This window comes from Microsporum canis, genomic scaffold (genome assembly GCF_000151145.1).
Source record: "Microsporum canis CBS 113480 supercont1.3 genomic scaffold, whole genome shotgun sequence".
Classification (NCBI taxonomy): Eukaryota; Fungi; Ascomycota; class Eurotiomycetes; order Onygenales; family Arthrodermataceae; genus Microsporum; species Microsporum canis.
This window is the reverse complement of record NW_003299167.1, coordinates 1,982,939-2,000,832: the sequence shown is the minus strand read 5'-3', so window position 1 is coordinate 2,000,832 and position 17,894 is coordinate 1,982,939. Positions and strand designations below refer to the sequence as shown.

General features: G+C 48.6%; 8 protein-coding genes across 8 annotated transcripts; 3 read left to right on the top strand and 5 right to left on the bottom strand.

The window, feature by feature from the left end:
- Nucleotides 1–14: 14 nt before the first annotated feature.
- Nucleotides 15–1,239, top strand: MCYG_03595 (mitochondrial inner membrane protein; the record flags this gene model as incomplete). The annotated part of the gene is made up of 3 exons (XM_002848043.1): nt 15–513; nt 573–982; nt 1,045–1,239. The coding sequence occupies 3 exons, from the start codon at nt 15–17 to the stop codon at nt 1,237–1,239; spliced, it is 1,104 nt and encodes a 367-aa protein (XP_002848089.1).
- Nucleotides 1,240–2,110: 871 nt separating this feature from the next.
- On the bottom strand, nt 2,111–3,075 carry MCYG_03594 (ubiquinol-cytochrome c reductase iron-sulfur subunit; the record flags this gene model as incomplete). The annotated part of the gene is made up of 3 exons (XM_002848042.1): nt 2,111–2,292; nt 2,367–2,517; nt 2,593–3,075. The coding sequence occupies 3 exons, from the start codon at nt 3,073–3,075 to the stop codon at nt 2,111–2,113; spliced, it is 816 nt and encodes a 271-aa protein (XP_002848088.1).
- Nucleotides 3,076–3,477: 402 nt separating this feature from the next.
- Nucleotides 3,478–4,273, bottom strand: MCYG_03593 (conserved hypothetical protein; the record flags this gene model as incomplete). Its single annotated transcript, XM_002848041.1, has 4 exons — nt 3,478–3,830; nt 3,876–3,960; nt 4,039–4,124; nt 4,210–4,273. 4 exons carry the CDS (start codon nt 4,271–4,273, stop codon nt 3,478–3,480), a joined length of 588 nt encoding a protein of 195 aa, XP_002848087.1.
- A 408-nt stretch (nt 4,274–4,681) lies between these two features.
- On the top strand, nt 4,682–7,732 carry MCYG_03592 (CLC voltage-gated chloride channel; the record flags this gene model as incomplete). Its single annotated transcript, XM_002848040.1, has 8 exons — nt 4,682–5,210; nt 5,272–5,339; nt 5,394–5,753; nt 5,816–5,893; nt 5,943–6,268; nt 6,327–6,681; nt 6,749–7,038; nt 7,153–7,732. 8 exons carry the CDS (start codon nt 4,682–4,684, stop codon nt 7,730–7,732), a joined length of 2,586 nt encoding a protein of 861 aa, XP_002848086.1.
- A 138-nt stretch (nt 7,733–7,870) lies between these two features.
- Nucleotides 7,871–8,452, bottom strand: MCYG_03591 (conserved hypothetical protein; the record flags this gene model as incomplete). Its single annotated transcript, XM_002848039.1, has 2 exons — nt 7,871–8,218; nt 8,318–8,452. 2 exons carry the CDS (start codon nt 8,450–8,452, stop codon nt 7,871–7,873), a joined length of 483 nt encoding a protein of 160 aa, XP_002848085.1.
- Nucleotides 8,453–9,432: 980 nt separating this feature from the next.
- On the bottom strand, nt 9,433–12,495 carry MCYG_03590 (DNA replication licensing factor mcm6; the record flags this gene model as incomplete). The annotated part of the gene is made up of 4 exons (XM_002848038.1): nt 9,433–9,555; nt 9,634–10,626; nt 10,690–10,825; nt 10,889–12,495. 4 exons carry the CDS (start codon nt 12,493–12,495, stop codon nt 9,433–9,435), a joined length of 2,859 nt encoding a protein of 952 aa, XP_002848084.1.
- Nucleotides 12,496–12,880: 385 nt separating this feature from the next.
- On the bottom strand, nt 12,881–14,621 carry MCYG_03589 (phosphomevalonate kinase; the record flags this gene model as incomplete). The annotated part of the gene is made up of 2 exons (XM_002848037.1): nt 12,881–13,973; nt 14,080–14,621. The coding sequence occupies 2 exons, from the start codon at nt 14,619–14,621 to the stop codon at nt 12,881–12,883; spliced, it is 1,635 nt and encodes a 544-aa protein (XP_002848083.1).
- Nucleotides 14,622–15,051: 430 nt separating this feature from the next.
- On the top strand, nt 15,052–17,325 carry MCYG_03588 (Ca2+/H+ antiporter; the record flags this gene model as incomplete). Its single annotated transcript, XM_002848036.1, has 11 exons — nt 15,052–15,082; nt 15,130–15,600; nt 15,660–15,723; nt 15,787–15,834; nt 15,896–15,937; nt 16,004–16,251; nt 16,307–16,339; nt 16,392–16,708; nt 16,784–17,003; nt 17,077–17,114; nt 17,158–17,325. The coding sequence occupies 11 exons, from the start codon at nt 15,052–15,054 to the stop codon at nt 17,323–17,325; spliced, it is 1,680 nt and encodes a 559-aa protein (XP_002848082.1).
- Nucleotides 17,326–17,894: the final 569 nt, after the last annotated feature.

The window sequence follows — 17,894 nt, the reverse complement described above, 5'->3', positions numbered from 1 at the left end:
TCATCACTCCTGCGATGCCTGGCATGCGGTCTACACCCTTTGCCTTTCTCAGGGAGTCTCTTCGGCCCGGGGCGTTCTCTCAATCGGGCTCATTCCGCGCATCCAGCCGTTTACGCAGCTTTTCGTCTCAACCCATTCAACGACCATCTGGCCAGCAACTACGGACTGGAAATAATGCGTTTGTTTGTCTAATATGCCGGTTGAGAGCGCACTCGAGGCTCTACTCTAGTCACCATGACAAAGGAAACCTGGGGGAAAATATGAAGAAGGAGATGCCTAAAGACGGAGGAGGGGAGGAAGTTGTAGCAGGTGGTTCTAGTCCGGCAAAGCAGTCTGCTTTCAGCGCGAGTGAACTTCCATCCCAGGAGGAACGCCTACGGTCCAATCTTTCGAAGAAATTTGGAGATTTGATGGATAATCTGCAATCTAACATTTTTGTTGCCGGACAGCATCTAAATGACCTCACCGGGTACACGGCGATTGAGAAGTTGAAGCAGGATATTCGGGCCCAGGGTACGTCTGCAGCCGCTTTACTAAATATTGGCAGAGTATGATTAACCTCCGATATATAGAGGAACGCGTGCGCCAGACTCGTGTCAAAGTTCGTGAAGCAAAAGAAGCTTACTCTTCCGCCATAAACTGCCGCTCAACCTCCCAGCGTGAGGTCAATGAGCTTCTGCAACGAAAACATGCCTGGACCCCGACAGATCTTGAACGCTTCACATCGCTCTACCGATCCGATCATGTTAACGAGCGAGCGGAAATGGAAACTCAAGAAGCTCTTTCAAACGCCGAACGCGAAGCAGAAGAAGCTACCGCCGCGCTGAGCAAGAATATACTGACTCGGTACCATGAGGAGCAGGTGTGGTCCGATAAGATTCGGCGTATGAGTACCTGGGGGACATGGGGCCTTATGGGTGTCAACGTGCTGCTGTTCCTCATCTTCCAGATTGCGGTTGAGCCCTGGAGGAGACGAAGACTGGTTAAGGGGTTCGAGGAGAAGTCGCAGAAGCACTGGAGAGGGAGAACGGACGGTTTCCCAAGGAACATATAGTGGCGGTCGATGAAGAAAAAGCTGCCTCTCAACCTGAGGAAACTGCGTCTGAGCCTGAGAAAGATTCTGACATTACAACTGCAGCTCCGTCTGGCATGTCTGCAGAGGCAGATAAAGTTGGATTGGCTCCAGAAACCCCTGTGGATGAAAATTCCACCCATAATGAGCCTGTGGAGGAGGCTTAGCCATCGACCCCGGAATTACCAACTCTGACTCCAATGCTTCCACCGGACCTTGACCTAGCACCCGAGTCCTGGGGAAAGACTGCCCAGGCCTTTTTCACCGAACGGCGTGTTACGCTTTTACAGCGCGACCTGACTACAGTGGTGCTAGAAAGCGCTGCGGTAGGAGCGGCAGTGATGGGAGGAGTATTGTTTGCTATTTTTCGGCTAGGGTGAATTTATAAAGCCATTTATGGGCATCATCATCCTTGGACATGACACGACAGATGGAGCAGCGGGAAAGAAAAGCGTTCGAGAGTGAATACACCACAAATATAAACTGTATATCATTTGTACATAGAGAGGCATTCCCTAACTTCGGTCTAGACATGTAGAATATTAGAAAAAGACATATCTTGGTTTGAAGTTTGTCTAACCTTCCATGCTCATTATTTCTATCAAAAATATTCCTATAAATTTTAGTCCAGGTGGGGGAGGGAGAAATACATGAAAGCGGAGGAGGGCTTTATATATGGAGAATAATACAAGGGAAACTGGAGATGCAGAAAACGAAGAGACTAGAAGCCTTGCATAGAGCAGATCGGTAAGACATAGGAAAACAGGGGAAGTAATACAGGTATGGACAAGCTCCCAAGCAAGATCAAATAGGTCGGACGAGGCCCAGAGAAGAGTTGTACATTCCATCTAAAACGAAGAAAACCACTGCACCCCGCATCCCAAGGAGATATAGAATAACAGGCAGAGCGTTAGAAAGTAGGCCCATGGTGAAGTTGGATTGGCCCGTTTTTGTTGTTCTCTTGGGTCTACTGAAACCACTTAAAGATTGCTGAAAGTTAAGAGTAGATGTGCGGAATTGGGGTCAAGAATGGTCTGCTTAACCGATGATGAGGGTATCGTCAGTTGGGAAGTCATAGGCAGGAACTTCCAAGTTCAATGGAGCGGGACCCTTGCGGATTCGGCCAGAGATATCGTAGTGGGAGCCGTGGCAAGGACAGAACCAGCCGCCAAAGTCACCAGCTTCGCCAATTGGCACACAACCAAGATGGGTGCAGACGCCTATAAGAAGCAAGTTGACATGCGTTAGACAAGCACAGCTTGCTAGAAAGGCCAACGCAATGAGGTTATCTTACCCAACATGACAAGCCATTCAGGGTTCTTGACACGGTCAGAATCTGGCTGTGGGTCTCGGAGCGACTCCCAGCTGGTCTCTTGGGCTTCCTGGATTTCACTGGCAGTTCGGTGACGGATGAAAACGGGCTTTCCTCGCCATTTGATGATGACCTAGCATTTGTGTAAGAATGGATATGAAGACCTAACAACGTGTGCGAAGCTCTGTGGGTGTGTATTATAACGTACGTTCTTGCCCTCCGGGATCGAGTTAAGGGCGATTTCAACTTTGGCCTGGGCCAAAACATCGGCAGAGGCGGACATGTTGAGAAGGAAATCTGAATTAAGCCCGGCAAGGTCAGTATACCTTCGTAATCCCCAATTGACCGCCAGCATCAAAAAGACGCAAAGACGGAACGCACCTTGGACGGTAGCCTTAGCGCCAACAGCGGTCATCATGCCCATGGTACCGACAACGAAGTAGGAGAAGGTCTTGTTCGTGCTCTCTCGACGGGGGCTAGCGTATTTGCCGAAGCTGGGGATCTTGTAGGTCGAGGTAGAGGCATTGCTCTTGCCGAACGGACTATCGAACGAAGAGCTCTGGGAGGCATCAGAGGCCACTCCTCGTCGGTGCTGGGCGATGGAAGACACAGCGAGTGCGCGAGGGACAACGCTGGCATGTCGAGCACACGCCCGGAGCGAGCTGGCGGAAGAGGCGGCGAGAGGCGACATGGCGAGCCAGAAGAAGAGTAATTGAGCGCAACCGGTAGACTTGCACGCAGACGTCTGTCTGTCTCTGTCTGTCTGGGGGTGGTTGGTGTTGGCGACGGTTTTTGTCTATATCGAAACAAGTTGTGAGGTTGAAGTTTCGGTTTTGGTGGTTTTTTTTTAGGTACGCCGGAATCATCCGCACACTGATTGGTCAGTCGGAACTTCACGACATCTACATCGATAATGCTGATATTTGATATTTGATGTTTGATATTTAACGATGATATGATACGAGTTGAAGATGATGGTATGAGTTGATGATGTTTTTGTCATTATGCCTACTCCATACGCCGGCCAGGTAATGAACCGACATACAACATGCCCAACGCCGCCCAAGGAAAAAGAGAGAGAAATGCATGCATATTACAGGGTCATTTCGACGTCGTTGTCCCTGTCCGGCCGCTGCTGGGCGGCATCTTCGTCCACGAGCCTGCTGCGGGATCGAGAGGCATGTATAACCATCGGCGGACGGGGAGACAGCTCGTTCACGTTCCGCTCGCCCACATCGACCATCGATTCTTCCCGAGAACGCTCCGGCGTCCCGTTCTGGCGTGCTTGCATCTCTTTTAGCGTCCGTTGGTTCACAACTTGGCCGTCTTCCTTTGCCTTCTCCCTCGCTCGTTTCTCCTTGAATTTACCGTACGTCGTAGTCTTGGGGATCACATCGGAGAGGAACTCGAGGTTGTCGATACGTGAAACAGCAGTAGCTAGAGACACTGGTTAGTGTATAGGCACACTCTTGCATAGGTATGAGTACGTACCTATATCGGCATATCGTAGATTCTTCAGGTTGTTGGACCTGACCACGTTATATCCTTGCTCTGTGAGATACTGAACGAACATCTCCTACAAGGCGCGCGCAACAGACGTTAGCCTCCGTATCTATTCTCTTTGCCTCCCCGTGTGGTGGGAAGAAAGTCATACCGTGGCAACGGCGATAAGGAAGGTCGCGCTCGTAGAGCATTGTACTATATCTTCATCCGCCCGAATGATCCGTTTTATCCTGGCCACTGGAGAGGCTTCTGTCAGCGAGACCTAGACTTGTACAGCGCAAAAGAAAAGAAAAAATGCTATGCCGCAAGATAAATAACATACACGGCAGGGATGAGTGGCCAGTTGCTTCGCCTGAGGATTCCCGGCTGGCTTTGGTGGGAGGCATTCTTCTCGACCTTGGAATTTGTTCAAGTAAAACAGTTTCAGGGTCTCCAGCCGTCTTTGAACTGCTTTTCCCTACCAAGACGTTGTTGATATGTGCATCCAAAAATTATCCTATTAGCAGTTCGGCTTGTAGTTGAGTAATAACAAGAACGAAGCCGCCTCTTTTTTCTCTTGCTTGGCCAAGAACGGCAATAAACACTGCAGCCTCTGGACCTCCAGCTCTCCCTGCCGCCTCAACTACAGCAAAACGCTGCATCTCTCGACGGTGGGATCTTTGATGTCGATGCAGTCCAAGGCAAGGTGAATTCCCGGTTTGACGTTTGGCTGCCGCTTGATTCAAAAACTGCTTTCTCCGACGTTCGAGCCGGCAGGCCAAAAGAGCATGATACCCAGCATATAGATCGGTGTGATGAACCCGACACACCTCTCCTCGTCCTCGTTCGCCGGTCCACGCTCGCAGAACCGCCTCTCGATACAGTCGAATGCCTCTAGACCATCGAATCCCCAGCCACGACGGGTGTCGACCTATTCCGTTCGCTCCCATGACCATGCGCAAGCGGCTACCGGAGCGTCTACTGGCGTAGATGCCAGCCAGACAGCTATAACGGAGGAAATCAGCGAGATAAAACGTTACGAGGACTTCACAACCATTGATTGGGTGCAGGATGCCGTTCAGGAGCAGACTCGTCGACGCATACGGAGGACAGAGGGTGCTCGGTTCTGGGACCAAGAAGGCGCATTTGGATGGAGACGGAAGCTCGATGAAGCTTATGATGCGGGCCAGGCATGGCTTGTGATGACAATTGTCGGTGTAGCCATTGGACTCAATGCTGGCTTTCTGAATATTGTTACGGAGTGGCTGGCGGACGTGAAGCTGGGATACTGTACGACTGGATTCTATCTGAATGAAGCCTTTTGCTGCTGGGGTTCAGAAGACGGTAAGCAGCCTTTTGAGGTCTAGGAGTACGGACCCTTATCTGACCATGCGTTTCTGTCTAGGATGCCCCGAGTGGAAGCGATGGAGTGCATTCTCTCCCATTAATTATATTGTCTACTTCCTGTTTGCGGTATGACTGAACCTGCAAATCCACTGGGAACTTTGCTGTCTAACGTACTTTTAGATTCTCTTTGCCTTTTGTTCAGCAGGGCTGGTTAATCCCTTTCCCCCTTATGCAGCAGGCTCCGGTATATCTGAAATCAAAGTCATCATCGCTGGGTTCATCATGAAGGGCTTCCTTGGTGCCCGTACCCTAGTGATCAAATCTCTCGCCCTACCGCTGTCTATCGGCTCAGGCCTCGCAGTTGGTAAAGAAGGCCCTAGCGTTCACTTTGCTGTCTGTACGGGTAACGTTATATCTCGTTGGTTTAGCAAATATAAGCGAAATGCTGCCAAAACCAGGGAGATTTTGACCGTAACGTCTGCTGCGGGCGTCGCAGTTGCTTTTGGAAGTCCCATTGGCGGAGTGCTATTTTCCCTTGAGGTACGCTTGATAATTACACCATCGGTTCTTTATTGTTGACTGGGTTACTCACTGTTGTATAGGAAATGGCATCCTATTTTCCACTGAAGACTCTCTGGAGAAGTTATTTTTGTGCTTTGGTAGCAACTGGTGTCCTAGCTGTACGTCTTCACACGTATAAGTCATGCAATGGTGCTAACAGCGACCTAGATAATAAATCCATTCCGCACGGGTCAGCTGGTCATGTTCCAGGTCCAGTACGACCGATCCTGGCATTCTTTTGAAATTATATTCTTCATCATTCTCGGAATTTTTGGGGGACTCTATGGTGCATTTATCATGAAATGGAACCTGCGAGCACAAGCATTCAGAAAGAAGTATCTTTCGAAACACCCAATTATCGAGGCCACAACCCTAGCCGGTTTAACAGCTCTGGTTTGCTATCCGAATATGTTCTTGAGAATCAATATGACCGAAATGATGGAGATCCTCTTTCGAGAGTGTGAGGGCCCGCACGATTATAATGGGATTTGCCAGTTAGTGTATTCCAGCAGCCCCGTCAAATTGAAACAGGCATATTAACCCATTATACAGAGCCAAAAACCGCTGGTCGATGGTCATTTCACTGTTAGGAGCTACTATTCTCCGTATATTCTTTGTTATCATATCCTACGGGTGTAAGGTCCCTGCTGGTATTTTCGTGCCATCCATGGCTGTCGGCGCCTCGTTCGGTAGAATGGTCGGGATACTCGTCCAAGCCCTCCACCAGAGGTTCCCAGACTCACAATTTTTTGCATCTTGTGAACCTGATGTTCCCTGCATTACCCCCGGCACTTATGCCCTTCTCGGTGCTGGCGCTGCGTTGAGTGGCATAATGCATTTGACTATATCAGTGACGGTTATTATGTATGAGTTAACCGGTGCACTGACTTATATTCTTCCTACAATGGTAAGGCCCCAACCCGGCTACTATTTCATCGGGTGGTATTCTTGACACATCTGCTAATTCATAATAGATTGTCGTCGGAGTAACAAAAGCAGTTAGTGACCAGTTTGGTAAAGGAGGCATTGCCGACCGCATGATCTGGTTTAATGGCTTTCCGTTCCTAGATAGCAAGGAAGAGCATATATTTAACGTCCCAGTTTCCCACGCCATGACAAGCAAACCTGTTGTGTTCTCCGAAACAGGCCTCTCTATACACAAGGCCGAACAGCTTCTCCAGAAGCACAAGTTTCAGGGCTTCCCTATTGTTGAGGATTTCGACTCGATGACCCTAGTTGGTTTTATCGGCCGTACTGAGCTTCAGTATGCAATAAGGCGCGCAAAACGAGAGGGACTATTAGCGCCAAATGCTAGGTGCCAGTTCGTCCGCCAACCAACATCTGTTGGTGGTGGCCCAGCTTCAAGTTCACAATCTAGTGACATGTTCGGGCCTTCTACACCGTCGTCTTCCTCCTCTCCGCAAAACGGGGGGTGGCGCGCTGGCGGAACCCCTATTACATTTGATGATATAGCATCATCCTCAGGTATCCGAGTAATTGACCTGAGCCCATATGTTGACTTGGCTCCGATCACCGTCCATCCGCGCCTTGCTCTCGAGACCGTGATGGAAATATTCAAGAAGATGGGTCCTCGAGTAATCCTGGTCGAGCACCGTGGCCATTTATCAGGCCTGGTCACTGTGAAGGATTGTTTAAAGTATCAGTTTAAAGTAGAGCATCAAGAGCATGCAGATGCAAATACTACCGCTACTGGTGATACTACGGCCGGTATCCACGCAGGGCCCGAGGAAGGTATCGTAGAGAAAATAGCGTGGCAGCTTATTCAATGGGTTACCGGGCACGCAAGGAAGATTTTCTGGTTAAAGGGAACTGGCTCTGGGATAGGAGGGTACGCTCGGGTTCCTCCGGAGGAACTGAGGAGACATGAATCTGCGGAGATAGTCGATGGCACCGAAGAGATCGATACTCATTTCGAGCTGGAAGAGAGAGATTATTAGGGTGGCTGCTGCTGGTTAAAGATTTTATATTTTTGTATTAATTGCTATGTATGACATGATAGTTATGTGTGTCCAATATGTAACATTCTATAATATCAGATGTACCCCACGCGTTATTGAACTTCCTCTATAAAACATTTAATCTTCCTCGAGGGCGATGAGATTGTCGTCCTCATCTGGCTTTCGATTGCCAGTAAGACCAATTTCGTCGTCTTCTTCTTCACCAGTGCTGGCGTCAGCAGCCTCGTCTTCCTGCTTCTCCCGCATCCCAACAATAATGCATCCGGCGGCCATCAAAGCAGCACCGAGCAGCCACTGGGCATTTACATTCTCCCGGAAAACCAACATACCCAGTACACCGGTGACGAGGAAATTTGCTGTGGTATTTGTGATAGTTACCTTGGTTGTCGATGGAGATGCAGTCAGGGCGCGAGTGAAGAGCGTCCACATGATGAAGTTGGAGAGTAGATTCAACCCGAAGAAGGCCTGGAGCGGGATCAGTACATGCTTTCATAACCATAGCAATGCTTGGTATATATAAGTGTTTTGGGAGAAAATACATACAGCTCGAACGATGTATTCTACCACTACATCCAGCGTAGTAGTCGTCTTGGACGACGAGAAGAGGTGAGAGATTGCCCGCGAGATGCCGGTAGTGAGCTCAGTCGTGGTTCTATCCAATCCATTAGCAAAATTCCATTGAACCAGTACTCTAGCCATAATAATCATTTCAACGAAGTTCATTGAAAGATACTTCATGTATAGCTCATCCCAAGGCGTCACACAAGGACACGGCCATATGGAACAAATATCAAACGCTATCAAACGGAGACGATGAACCTACAGCTTCGCAAATAACCCATTCATAGCGGCAAATGCGCCGCTAGCAAGCGCAAGTGTAAGCCATATCGAATGCTGGCTCCTCATCTCGTCCTTCTGGGTTCCGTGAAGCTCCTTTTCTTGCTGTTCGGAGCGGCCCTCTGTCAATTTTGATCAGCCTCTGCGCTCCAAGGGATGGGTTGTTAGAGGGCCTGTATACCCGTGGGGCCCTTAAGACCCTTGACATTCCTTCGCCTCGCCATTTCTCGGCCTGTTTCCACTGCGGATCAGTTATACGGTGCCTGTTGGTGTATTTATCGCAGATGTTTTGCTTAGTCAAGGGGGTCAAGTGCTCTTGGTATCGAGTAATATCGAACACGAGGTGTGCTTGGTGGCTTGGAGAATGTTATGAGCATACAAGGGCAAAGCGGCCGAGTATTTGGTTGAATAGTTATGCTACAAGATGGACGACGATGAAGAGTCGTGGTCGCAGAGAATAAAGCATAAACAATCTACTTTAAATAATGCATTGCACCTTTCCTGAGATATGATTCTTACTAATAGTCTCATATATTCTAGTTATTATTACTTTAGGTTGAGGAGATGGTAATCTAGGACGTTTCCTATCGTTTGAAGAAAGCATCAATTTTGGATATCAATTGCAACAGACCGATAAATATTCAGCATCAACCAACATATCACACGCCTGGCTCCATCGTGCACACCATACATGCAAAATCGCCCTCGTCTACCTTATCATTAATGGTCGTTGATCCAAAGAACGAAGAACCTAATCATGAGCGTTAAAAAAGAGAAGGAAAATCTAGAACATAGTAGGCTTCTGAGATTCAAGCAATCATGGTCGGCAAGTATGGGTCAGGCTACATCTCTTCGACTGCACAGTTGGGATGCAATACGTAAACCACTTTGGGCTCGTCTGCAGGCTGTGCTCCACTGTCAGTTTCCATCAAACCGTCTCCGCGGATTTGCATAAGGATGTTATCCTATTTGATGGCCATGTTAGCGATGCAAAGAGGAAATGGAAGACGTGGATTTGGGATTTGTACGGGTGCTAAACATACCTTAACCATTCTCTTCAAAATCTTCGTCACCAAGGCTCGTTCTTGTTCTAGTTCTTCTTCATTATTTAATTCAGACTCCACTTGTTCGAGGTAATGAAGGATGAGGTCCTCCTCTTCAACACCCTCCCCGCTTCGGGTCTCATCGTCATTAACGCGGCGTACGAGAACGTTCAGTACACGCATATATTTGTCGTATGTTATCTTCATCTTTTGAGGCCGACTCTCACCGGTACCTTGCTGTGTGTCCGTAATCTGTTGGGTATTATCATCCTCGTCCATCATGTTCTGGTCTTCAGCAGCAGCCTGGTTATTTCCGGCAGCGGCAGCGGCATCTTCCTCATCATCAACATCCACGTCATCCTTCTCGACAGTAACAATGCTCTGCCGTAGCAAATCATAGGCTTCCTTCACAAAGCTGGGAATGACTTCCTCCACGCAATTGGCCTTCGCCACTGCTTCAGATAGTCGAATCAAACTCTCCAGCTGTCGGACAGTAATTCTATAGCTGCTTCTGCCCATGCCTCCCTGTGAATCATCGGCACGAAGTTCCTTATATTTCTCAACGACCAACGCCCTAGCTTCTTCAGTAAAGACTGGTCGGAATGTCCGTGCAAACCTAATATATCTTTGTAACTGCTCCGTGGATAATTCAGGTTTCACAGCTTCATCCCGATTCATATGGACATTCACAATGTGGTCTGCAAGGTTTCTATCCACTGCCTCATTAGGATCATCTCGAATAACGAAGAAAAGGTCAAATCGACTCATGATGGGAGCGCTGAAGTTGAGGTTTCCTCTCAAAGTGGTCTTAGGGTTGTATCTTCCCCCGATAGGGTTCGCAGCAGCCAGAATACTTGCGCGAGCGTTGAGCGTTGTGTGGATTCCAGCTTTGGCAATTGAAATAGTTTGCTGTTCCATGGCTTCGTGGATAGCAACCTGGTCACTTATATCCATTTTGTCGAATTCATCAATCGCGCAGATCCCACCGCCGTTCTAAACGCATGTTAGAAATGATACTATCCATTAGACGGCCAGGGAATTTCGGCCAAGACTTACAGCAAGCATCAATGCTCCCGCTTCAATTGTAAACTCCCCAGTTTCTGGATCCTTAACAACCGCAGCGGTAAGACCAGCAGCAGAAGATGCTTTACCACTAGTATATACTGCTCGAGGGTGCAGCTTACAAATGTATCTGGGAGGAGGGTTAGTTTATGGAGCAAATTATATTATAGCAAAATATGAAGGATGGACGTACTTTAAAAACTGACTCTTGCTTGTGGATGGGTCGCCCACAATGCAAATATTGATGTCACCACGAAGCTGCATCGATTCCTCTACTGTTCGTTTGCTAACACCGCCGATCAATTGAAGGAGTAAGCCTTTTTTAATCTGATGATGGCCGTATATCATAGGAGCAATAGAATCTATAAGTCGAGCGTAGATATAGTCAGAATGCACCATCTGCTTTAGGTCCTGGACCTCGTAGGGAGTTAGAGAGTGAAGCAGGGCCGTTTGCGCTTCATCTTCAACGTCATCAGGCACCTCAACCTGGTTCAAGGAGGAAAGGATATTTGGAGACTGGCCCGTCAGGTTCTGGTTTGATGACTGGCCAGGAGTTGACAAGTCTGGCGTTACCATGCTTGCAAGGAATGCGAGGCGGTAAGTGAGATCCCGCACACCGAGAGATTTTAACCCGCTGACACCATTGCCGCCAACATCACCGCCCCTGAAATTTCCGTAATCCCTAGTTGCTTCAGGGCGAACACCCGGCAACCCTGCTTGACTGACATCTGGAATCACGACAAGAGTTCCGGTGAATATACATCTTTCGCCAGCCTTTGCACGGTCGACCATCTCTCCACGTAGGATGACGTCCATAGTTCTAGGCATGCTTCCAGTGGGTATCTCGTGTGATGACTCTTGCAACTTAACCTTCTGCCAGTCAACGAAAGTACTTTTTCTAATATCGAGTCGCCATCCAACACGATTTCCACAAACCGCATTCGGACACTGAGTAGGTTCTGTAAATTTAAAACTCTGTTCAATATCCGAGCAGACAGCATTGCAATTTCCACAGATAAACGTTCCCAAAGCAAGTTCTGGACGCACTTCGGATGTTCTCGTCACTGTTCCTGATATGGAGCAAAGCATGCCAATCTGCGCCGTCCGCAGCTGTCGAAGCCGAGAGACAAGCGGAAGATTATAAAATGCAAGGGTGAACACCTTATCGGTTTGCTGGTATCTAGTTTTTCCGGCTAGAGAGTCGGGTTCAGTGCTATCGAGAGCCACGGTCGATGTTCCGGCCTGTGAAGAATGGCTTCCAAGCTGTCTATGTGCGCGGAAATACTGGGGTTCATATTTCGCAATTAAATTATGTAGTGCCTTTGTAAGGTAGGGCTGGAATCTGTAGTACTGGTTAACGATCGCATCGGCCAGTACTTGATTAGAGGTGAGGTGGGTAAAATCGACATAGAGGGTGGAAAGTTGTAGCTTTTGCATTCCATGGATCTGGGAGATATAGTATTTATCACTGAGCATTTCCGAAGATGTAGGAGGAGCGCCGGATGACATGGGGTCTTCGATATGTGTTTCTAACAGTTCCTCGAAGGCCTGCTGCACCTTTTCACCAGCAACATCGCGGACGATGGGGGCCCCTCTACTATACATGGGATGTCGGGGACGGTGAGACGACCTGCTCCCAGGCCCAACTAGCTGGTCATCTGCAAACTCAGGTGCCTCACTCATGGGCGCATTGCTCTCTGAGGGGAGCGGGAGGCGGGAGCTCGTTGGCGGGGGGTCAGATCGCTGAGAGCTGTCGAGCCCAGCGCTATCGGCCATGAGGCTATCTAGAAGTGCGGACATGATGCGTTTCTCATTAAAAATAACATAAAATTAATTAACACAAACGACGTTGTCTGCACCTAGGAAGCAATCGATCTTGATATATATTTTTCTTCTGCTTGTTTTTCTTCAAGTTTGCGAAGTTGAAGTTTTGATAAAAGAAAAAAAAGTCGCGTCAAATTCGCGTTTGCGCGTAAAGTGGTTTTTGTTCACGTGACGCTCTTTTTATATATATATGAAGAGCAAGTTACTATTGATATTGATATTATTATATGCTTAATAGAAAGACGCAATAGAATCAATAGCCGGTCTAGTTATGGGTCGTTGACTCATGATCGTAAACTGCATAAGTGATATCAAAGCGTGTTAGTCACTCTTCCATCAAGATTAAAGGGTGAAACAAGGCCTATATCCATTCGCTATATCGGACTGGCAGCTCATTGAGGATGCCTTCAGAGCCATAGCCAACATTGAGTAGACGGACTCTGTCGATCTTGCCGCCAAAGTCGTCCTTGACGGTACTATGCCAATCTTGCAGGTAGGTACGGATAGAATCGATGACATCCTGGTCGTCCTCGATGAGCAAGGCAACAGCATCATAGCCCCCCGCACCAGGAACAACGCCTCCGATGACACCGTCAAGTTTACCCAGGGCATCTAATAGCTCAGTCTGCACGGCAGGTTCGACGGGCACTCCGCTCTTCTTGGTCATTGTTTTGATCCACATCCTCGATTTAAGGAGAAGATTACGAACTTCGTTGAAGTTACCCGTTCTTGGATTGTGTGAGAGTTTCTTCAATTCAAGGCGTATCTTCTCATTGTTTAGTTGTAGATTGGCCCATATAGTATCTGCGTCCTCCCGGTTCTCATCCCGCCAGCGAAGCAGCTTCTTAACCATACCGGGAGTCTGGGAGCCACAGTCAACGTCGCAGAGGACCATCTGCATACCTCCGGGAAGCTCGAACCCGACATCGTGGTATTCGACATCCCATGGGGTTGTGGTGTTGAGATCTTCAACGACGGCAAACAGGCGATCTTCAAACTTGGGAGAGCCCGGTTCGCCCAGGTCAGCAAGCACGGACGGAGAGAAGCGTCTGTAGAAGCACGATCCATAGACGGCGGCAGCAACATCGAAACCAGAGCCAATCTTCCCCTGGGCAGCGCAGTGTGCGGCCTGTGCAAGGTTATGGAGCTTCTGTTTGTTCTGGGTGAGCTTCTCAGGCTGTACGGTTCGATGAACGACGAGCGCGGACACCAAAGCGGTTACCAATGCGGCAGATGAACCCAGCCCTGTCTTATGCGCATCCTGCAGCCGAACTCCAAATTTCTTAAATCCTGCAGAACTGCCATGGGACGTACCACTGGCAGTCGTTTCGGAATAGTAATCATCGTCTGCAAGTATGGTCACGGCAAGCGACCCTATGTTCTGAGAGGCAGAGACATAGCTCACGTATGTCAGCGCATAGTTGAGGGACGTCTCTACAAACGGATTCCGGGGCCTGTCTCAAGATAGATTAGCTCGTTAACCCGTTCGCGCCGGGAATATGAAACGCCATGGCAAACAAGAAGCAGGGTGCACGGAAATGAAGAGAGCAAGCTACTAACCCATCGTCCGATTGCACGGCCCTGACGCCGCCTCCATTATCTGATCGCTCTATCTTGTACTTCCATACAGCATCGACAAACTGCGGTGACCTGACGATGACGGTATCCTGCACAGCTTCCTCCTGCGCCCCGCCGTTGGCCGGAGGCTTTTCAGCTGTTTCCGATGCTTCTGCAGCCACCTGCCCGTCTTTCAGCTGCTTATGAGCATCCGTTTGCGTATCCGTACCCGGCGACCGTCTTTCGATATTCTGTTGCTGCACCACCACATGGATCCTCGCATCCAGGGCACAAACAGTGCCGGTATAGTCTCTGTCCAGGACCAGGTAGCCTCCCGCAAGCAGAACCTTTCCAGGGGCGGAAATAGCGGTCTCCGTCGCAGCCTGTCGTTGCTCCATCTCTTTTATTGCGTGCGCAATCTTCGTACCAACGACGTGGTTGGCGATGATTGCGTTACGGGTGAGCTCAAGGTGGCGGGATGAGGCAGAGGCAGCGTCGGAGGGTGGGATGGCGTTGGATCTGTGGCTTGGGCCCGTATTAAACATCATCCATCTAAGCTTCTTGAGCTTCTCCTTCCTCTGCTTTCTTAGCCTGCAGAATTGCGGTGGCTCGTATACGGCCGATGTGGCTGAATTCTATAGGAGCCCGATATTAGCTCCAATTAAAGGGGCGCAAGCGCGTTTTTCCTGACACGCTGATGTAGTGTAGCAGGGAAAAAAACGGGGAAATTAGTGGAATTGGCTCGGGTTGGTCCCCTTTTTTTTTCTTCACCGTGAGACGGAGAAGATCCTGATTTTATAAAGGTGGTTGGTTGTTGAGAAAAAGACCTTGGAAAATAAAAAGGGACGTTGAAGATTTCCCCTTTTGGTTATTTTCTACAACTTCTTCTCGATCAGTTTTCATAACATCATTTTTTAATCACCACCAAGAACATTTAAGGATAGCTACCGTTTGACCGACTTTGCCCCCCCCAAGATGCGTAAGAAGCTTGTCATTCCTTGGAAAAGTCTTGTCGTTGCTTCTTGTTTGTTCTCCTGCTAACAGACGAGGTAGATCACTATCGCAGCCAAGCAAGGTCGCTGGCCTGGTACGATACTGAAGGAGAATCCCCAAGTCATAACCCGTTTGGAAGAACGAGGTCTCGTCCGGAGAGGACGTTGTCGTCGAGCCTGGAGGCCGGCGGCCATGACAACTACACGATGACGAACATGAACTCGAACAGGGAGGGGGAAACTACGAATGGCGTTGCGCCCTCAACCGCTGGAACTGACGGGCTCCAGGGAGGAACAGAGTCGGTGACCAGCACTGAACCTCTCACTCGCGCTGTTGGAGGCGTCAAAGCCACCGACCAGGACATTCAGAGAGCGTCGGAAGGTTCAGAGTCGATGGATAAGCAACAAACCACCCCGGTGGAGGAGGAGCCAGCAGCTGGACACACGCAGAAATTTACCATTGCCGTGCAGTTGAGAGCTACCTTGTTCAGCTCGTGGATCAACCTTCTCTTGTTTGCGGCTCCTGCTGGAAGTACGTTGTTCCATTTCTTTCTGGCCGGGGGGCTCCAATATAATGCTGACGGTCTGTAGTCATCATGTTCTATGTCAAAGTCAACTCCGTCGCTGTCTTCGTTGTCAACTTCATCGCCATCATGTAAGAAACGGGCGCTGGGTGACAAGAGAAAGAAAGCCAATCAATAGCTGACCCATTGGATAGTCCTCTTGCTTCAATGCTTGGTTTTGCGACTGAAGAGATTGCCATGAGGTACTGTCACATCTTTGAGATCAATTTGAACCTCCTTTATCTCTAACAAGTTTCCATGCAGAACCGGAGAGACCATCGGCGGCCTTCTTAATGCAACCTTTGGGTAAGCATTTCACACGTTTAAATCTTTTCTTATTTTTCAATATCTTCTTACTGACCGTACACGAAGAAACGCTGTTGAATTGATTGTGTCTATCCTTGCCTTGTTCAAGGACGAGATCATCATCGTGCAGACTTCCTTGATCGGAAGTATACTGTCAAATCTGCTCCTGGTTATGGGCATGTCCTTCTTCGTGGGAGGAGTAAACCGTATAGAGCAGAACTTCAACGTGACGGTGGCCCAGACCGCCTCCAGTCTACTCGCGCTGGCCGTTGGCAGTCTTATAATTCCTACGGCCTTCCATACCTGGTCCGGGAGTATGTTCCAGCTTCCTCTCCGCAGAGGTTTCATTTTGCTAACCGTATCAACTAGATGGCGAGGCTGGCATCGCTCAAATCTCTCGAGGTTAGTAATATATGCGTCTTGACGAGACAATGAATACTAACACTTCATCTAGGCACAAGTGTGATCTTGCTCGTCGTGTATGGGGCCTACTTGTTCTTCCAGCTCAAGTCACATGCCTCCATCTTCAACACGCCCAGCGAGAAGGTAGAGAAGAGATCAAAATCCAAAAAGGTCGAGGACGGCGATGCTAGCAAAGGTATTGCTCAAATTGGTGCTGGATTCTCGGCCACCATGGGAGGACAAAATGCCCAGCAGAACCCTGTCGTCATTCCGAAGGAAGAGGAAGAGGAGCCTCAGCTCAGCATCTTTGTCGCTGTTCTCACTCTTTGTGCTTCAACTGCTCTGGTCGCCCTTTGCGCAGAGGCAATGGTATGCACATATCCACGGAGGAGAGGGCAATAAAGTCCCCTTCAAACTACGTTCCCCGCTCACAAACTGAAATAGGTTTCTTCTATTGATGCAATCACTACTTCTGGGGGAATTTCAGAAACGTTCGTTGGTTTGATCCTGCTGCCGATAGTCGGAAACGCTGCGGAGCATGCTACTGCCGTGACGGTAGCGGCAAAGGACAAGATGGATCTTTCGATCGGAGTTGCTGTCGGTTCGAGCATGCAGATTGCCCTGCTTGTGCTACCACTACTTGTAGTCATCGGTTGGATTGCTGGTATGTTCTTATATATGTTCTAGTTATCATGATCTATGGAGCTCTGGACTAACGATATGTTACCCTGTTATAGGAAAGGATGACATGGTACTGAAACCTAGCCCTTTAGATGCTTTTCTTTATATACTCTGATATTATATATACTAACCAAGAGCTAGACACTTTATTTCGATGGATTCCAGGTTACGGTCCTCTTCGTTACTGTTCTTTTGGTATGTATAAACGCCTCAATCATCAAAACACTCATCTGGTACCTGTCTTACTTACAGGACTTTGTAACAGGTCAACTACCTTATCCAAGACGGAAAGTCACACTGGTTAGAAGGAGTTCAGCTAATGACACTATACATCATCATCTCGGTTGCGGCATGGTGAGTGATGCCCCTTGCCTGTTTCGTGCGGACAATATTTCTGATGCAAGCTCTTATCCCTCAGGTTCTACCCATCTCGCAGCGATAAGATGCCGGGAATGTAACAGATGCCCGCTTCTCGCCACCGTCGACATCGACTGTTTTATGCCCCTTTTTCCCTCTTCTACCTCACACACTGTCAAACCCGCGCTGTCACACCGTCTGCGGCTGGTAACTTTAACTCTTTTTTATACCTTCTTCTGATTGATACCCTTCCTTTTGACCACTTTTATTTCCTGTTTCCCACTCTTCCTATAGTCATTATATACAACTCCCTTAATCAACTTAGAAAGAGCAAGTCCAGATAATGAATGTAATAAAGAAAAAAAAGACACCGAACAAGTTACAGCTATGCAAGCGCAAAACCCTCCCGGCCCGCCATTCTCTCTTCTAATCAACTGACAACAGAGAGAGAAAAAAGAAAAGAGAAAAGAGAAATATTGCCATCGTCAGAAAGCAAAAGAAAAAAACAACAAACCAG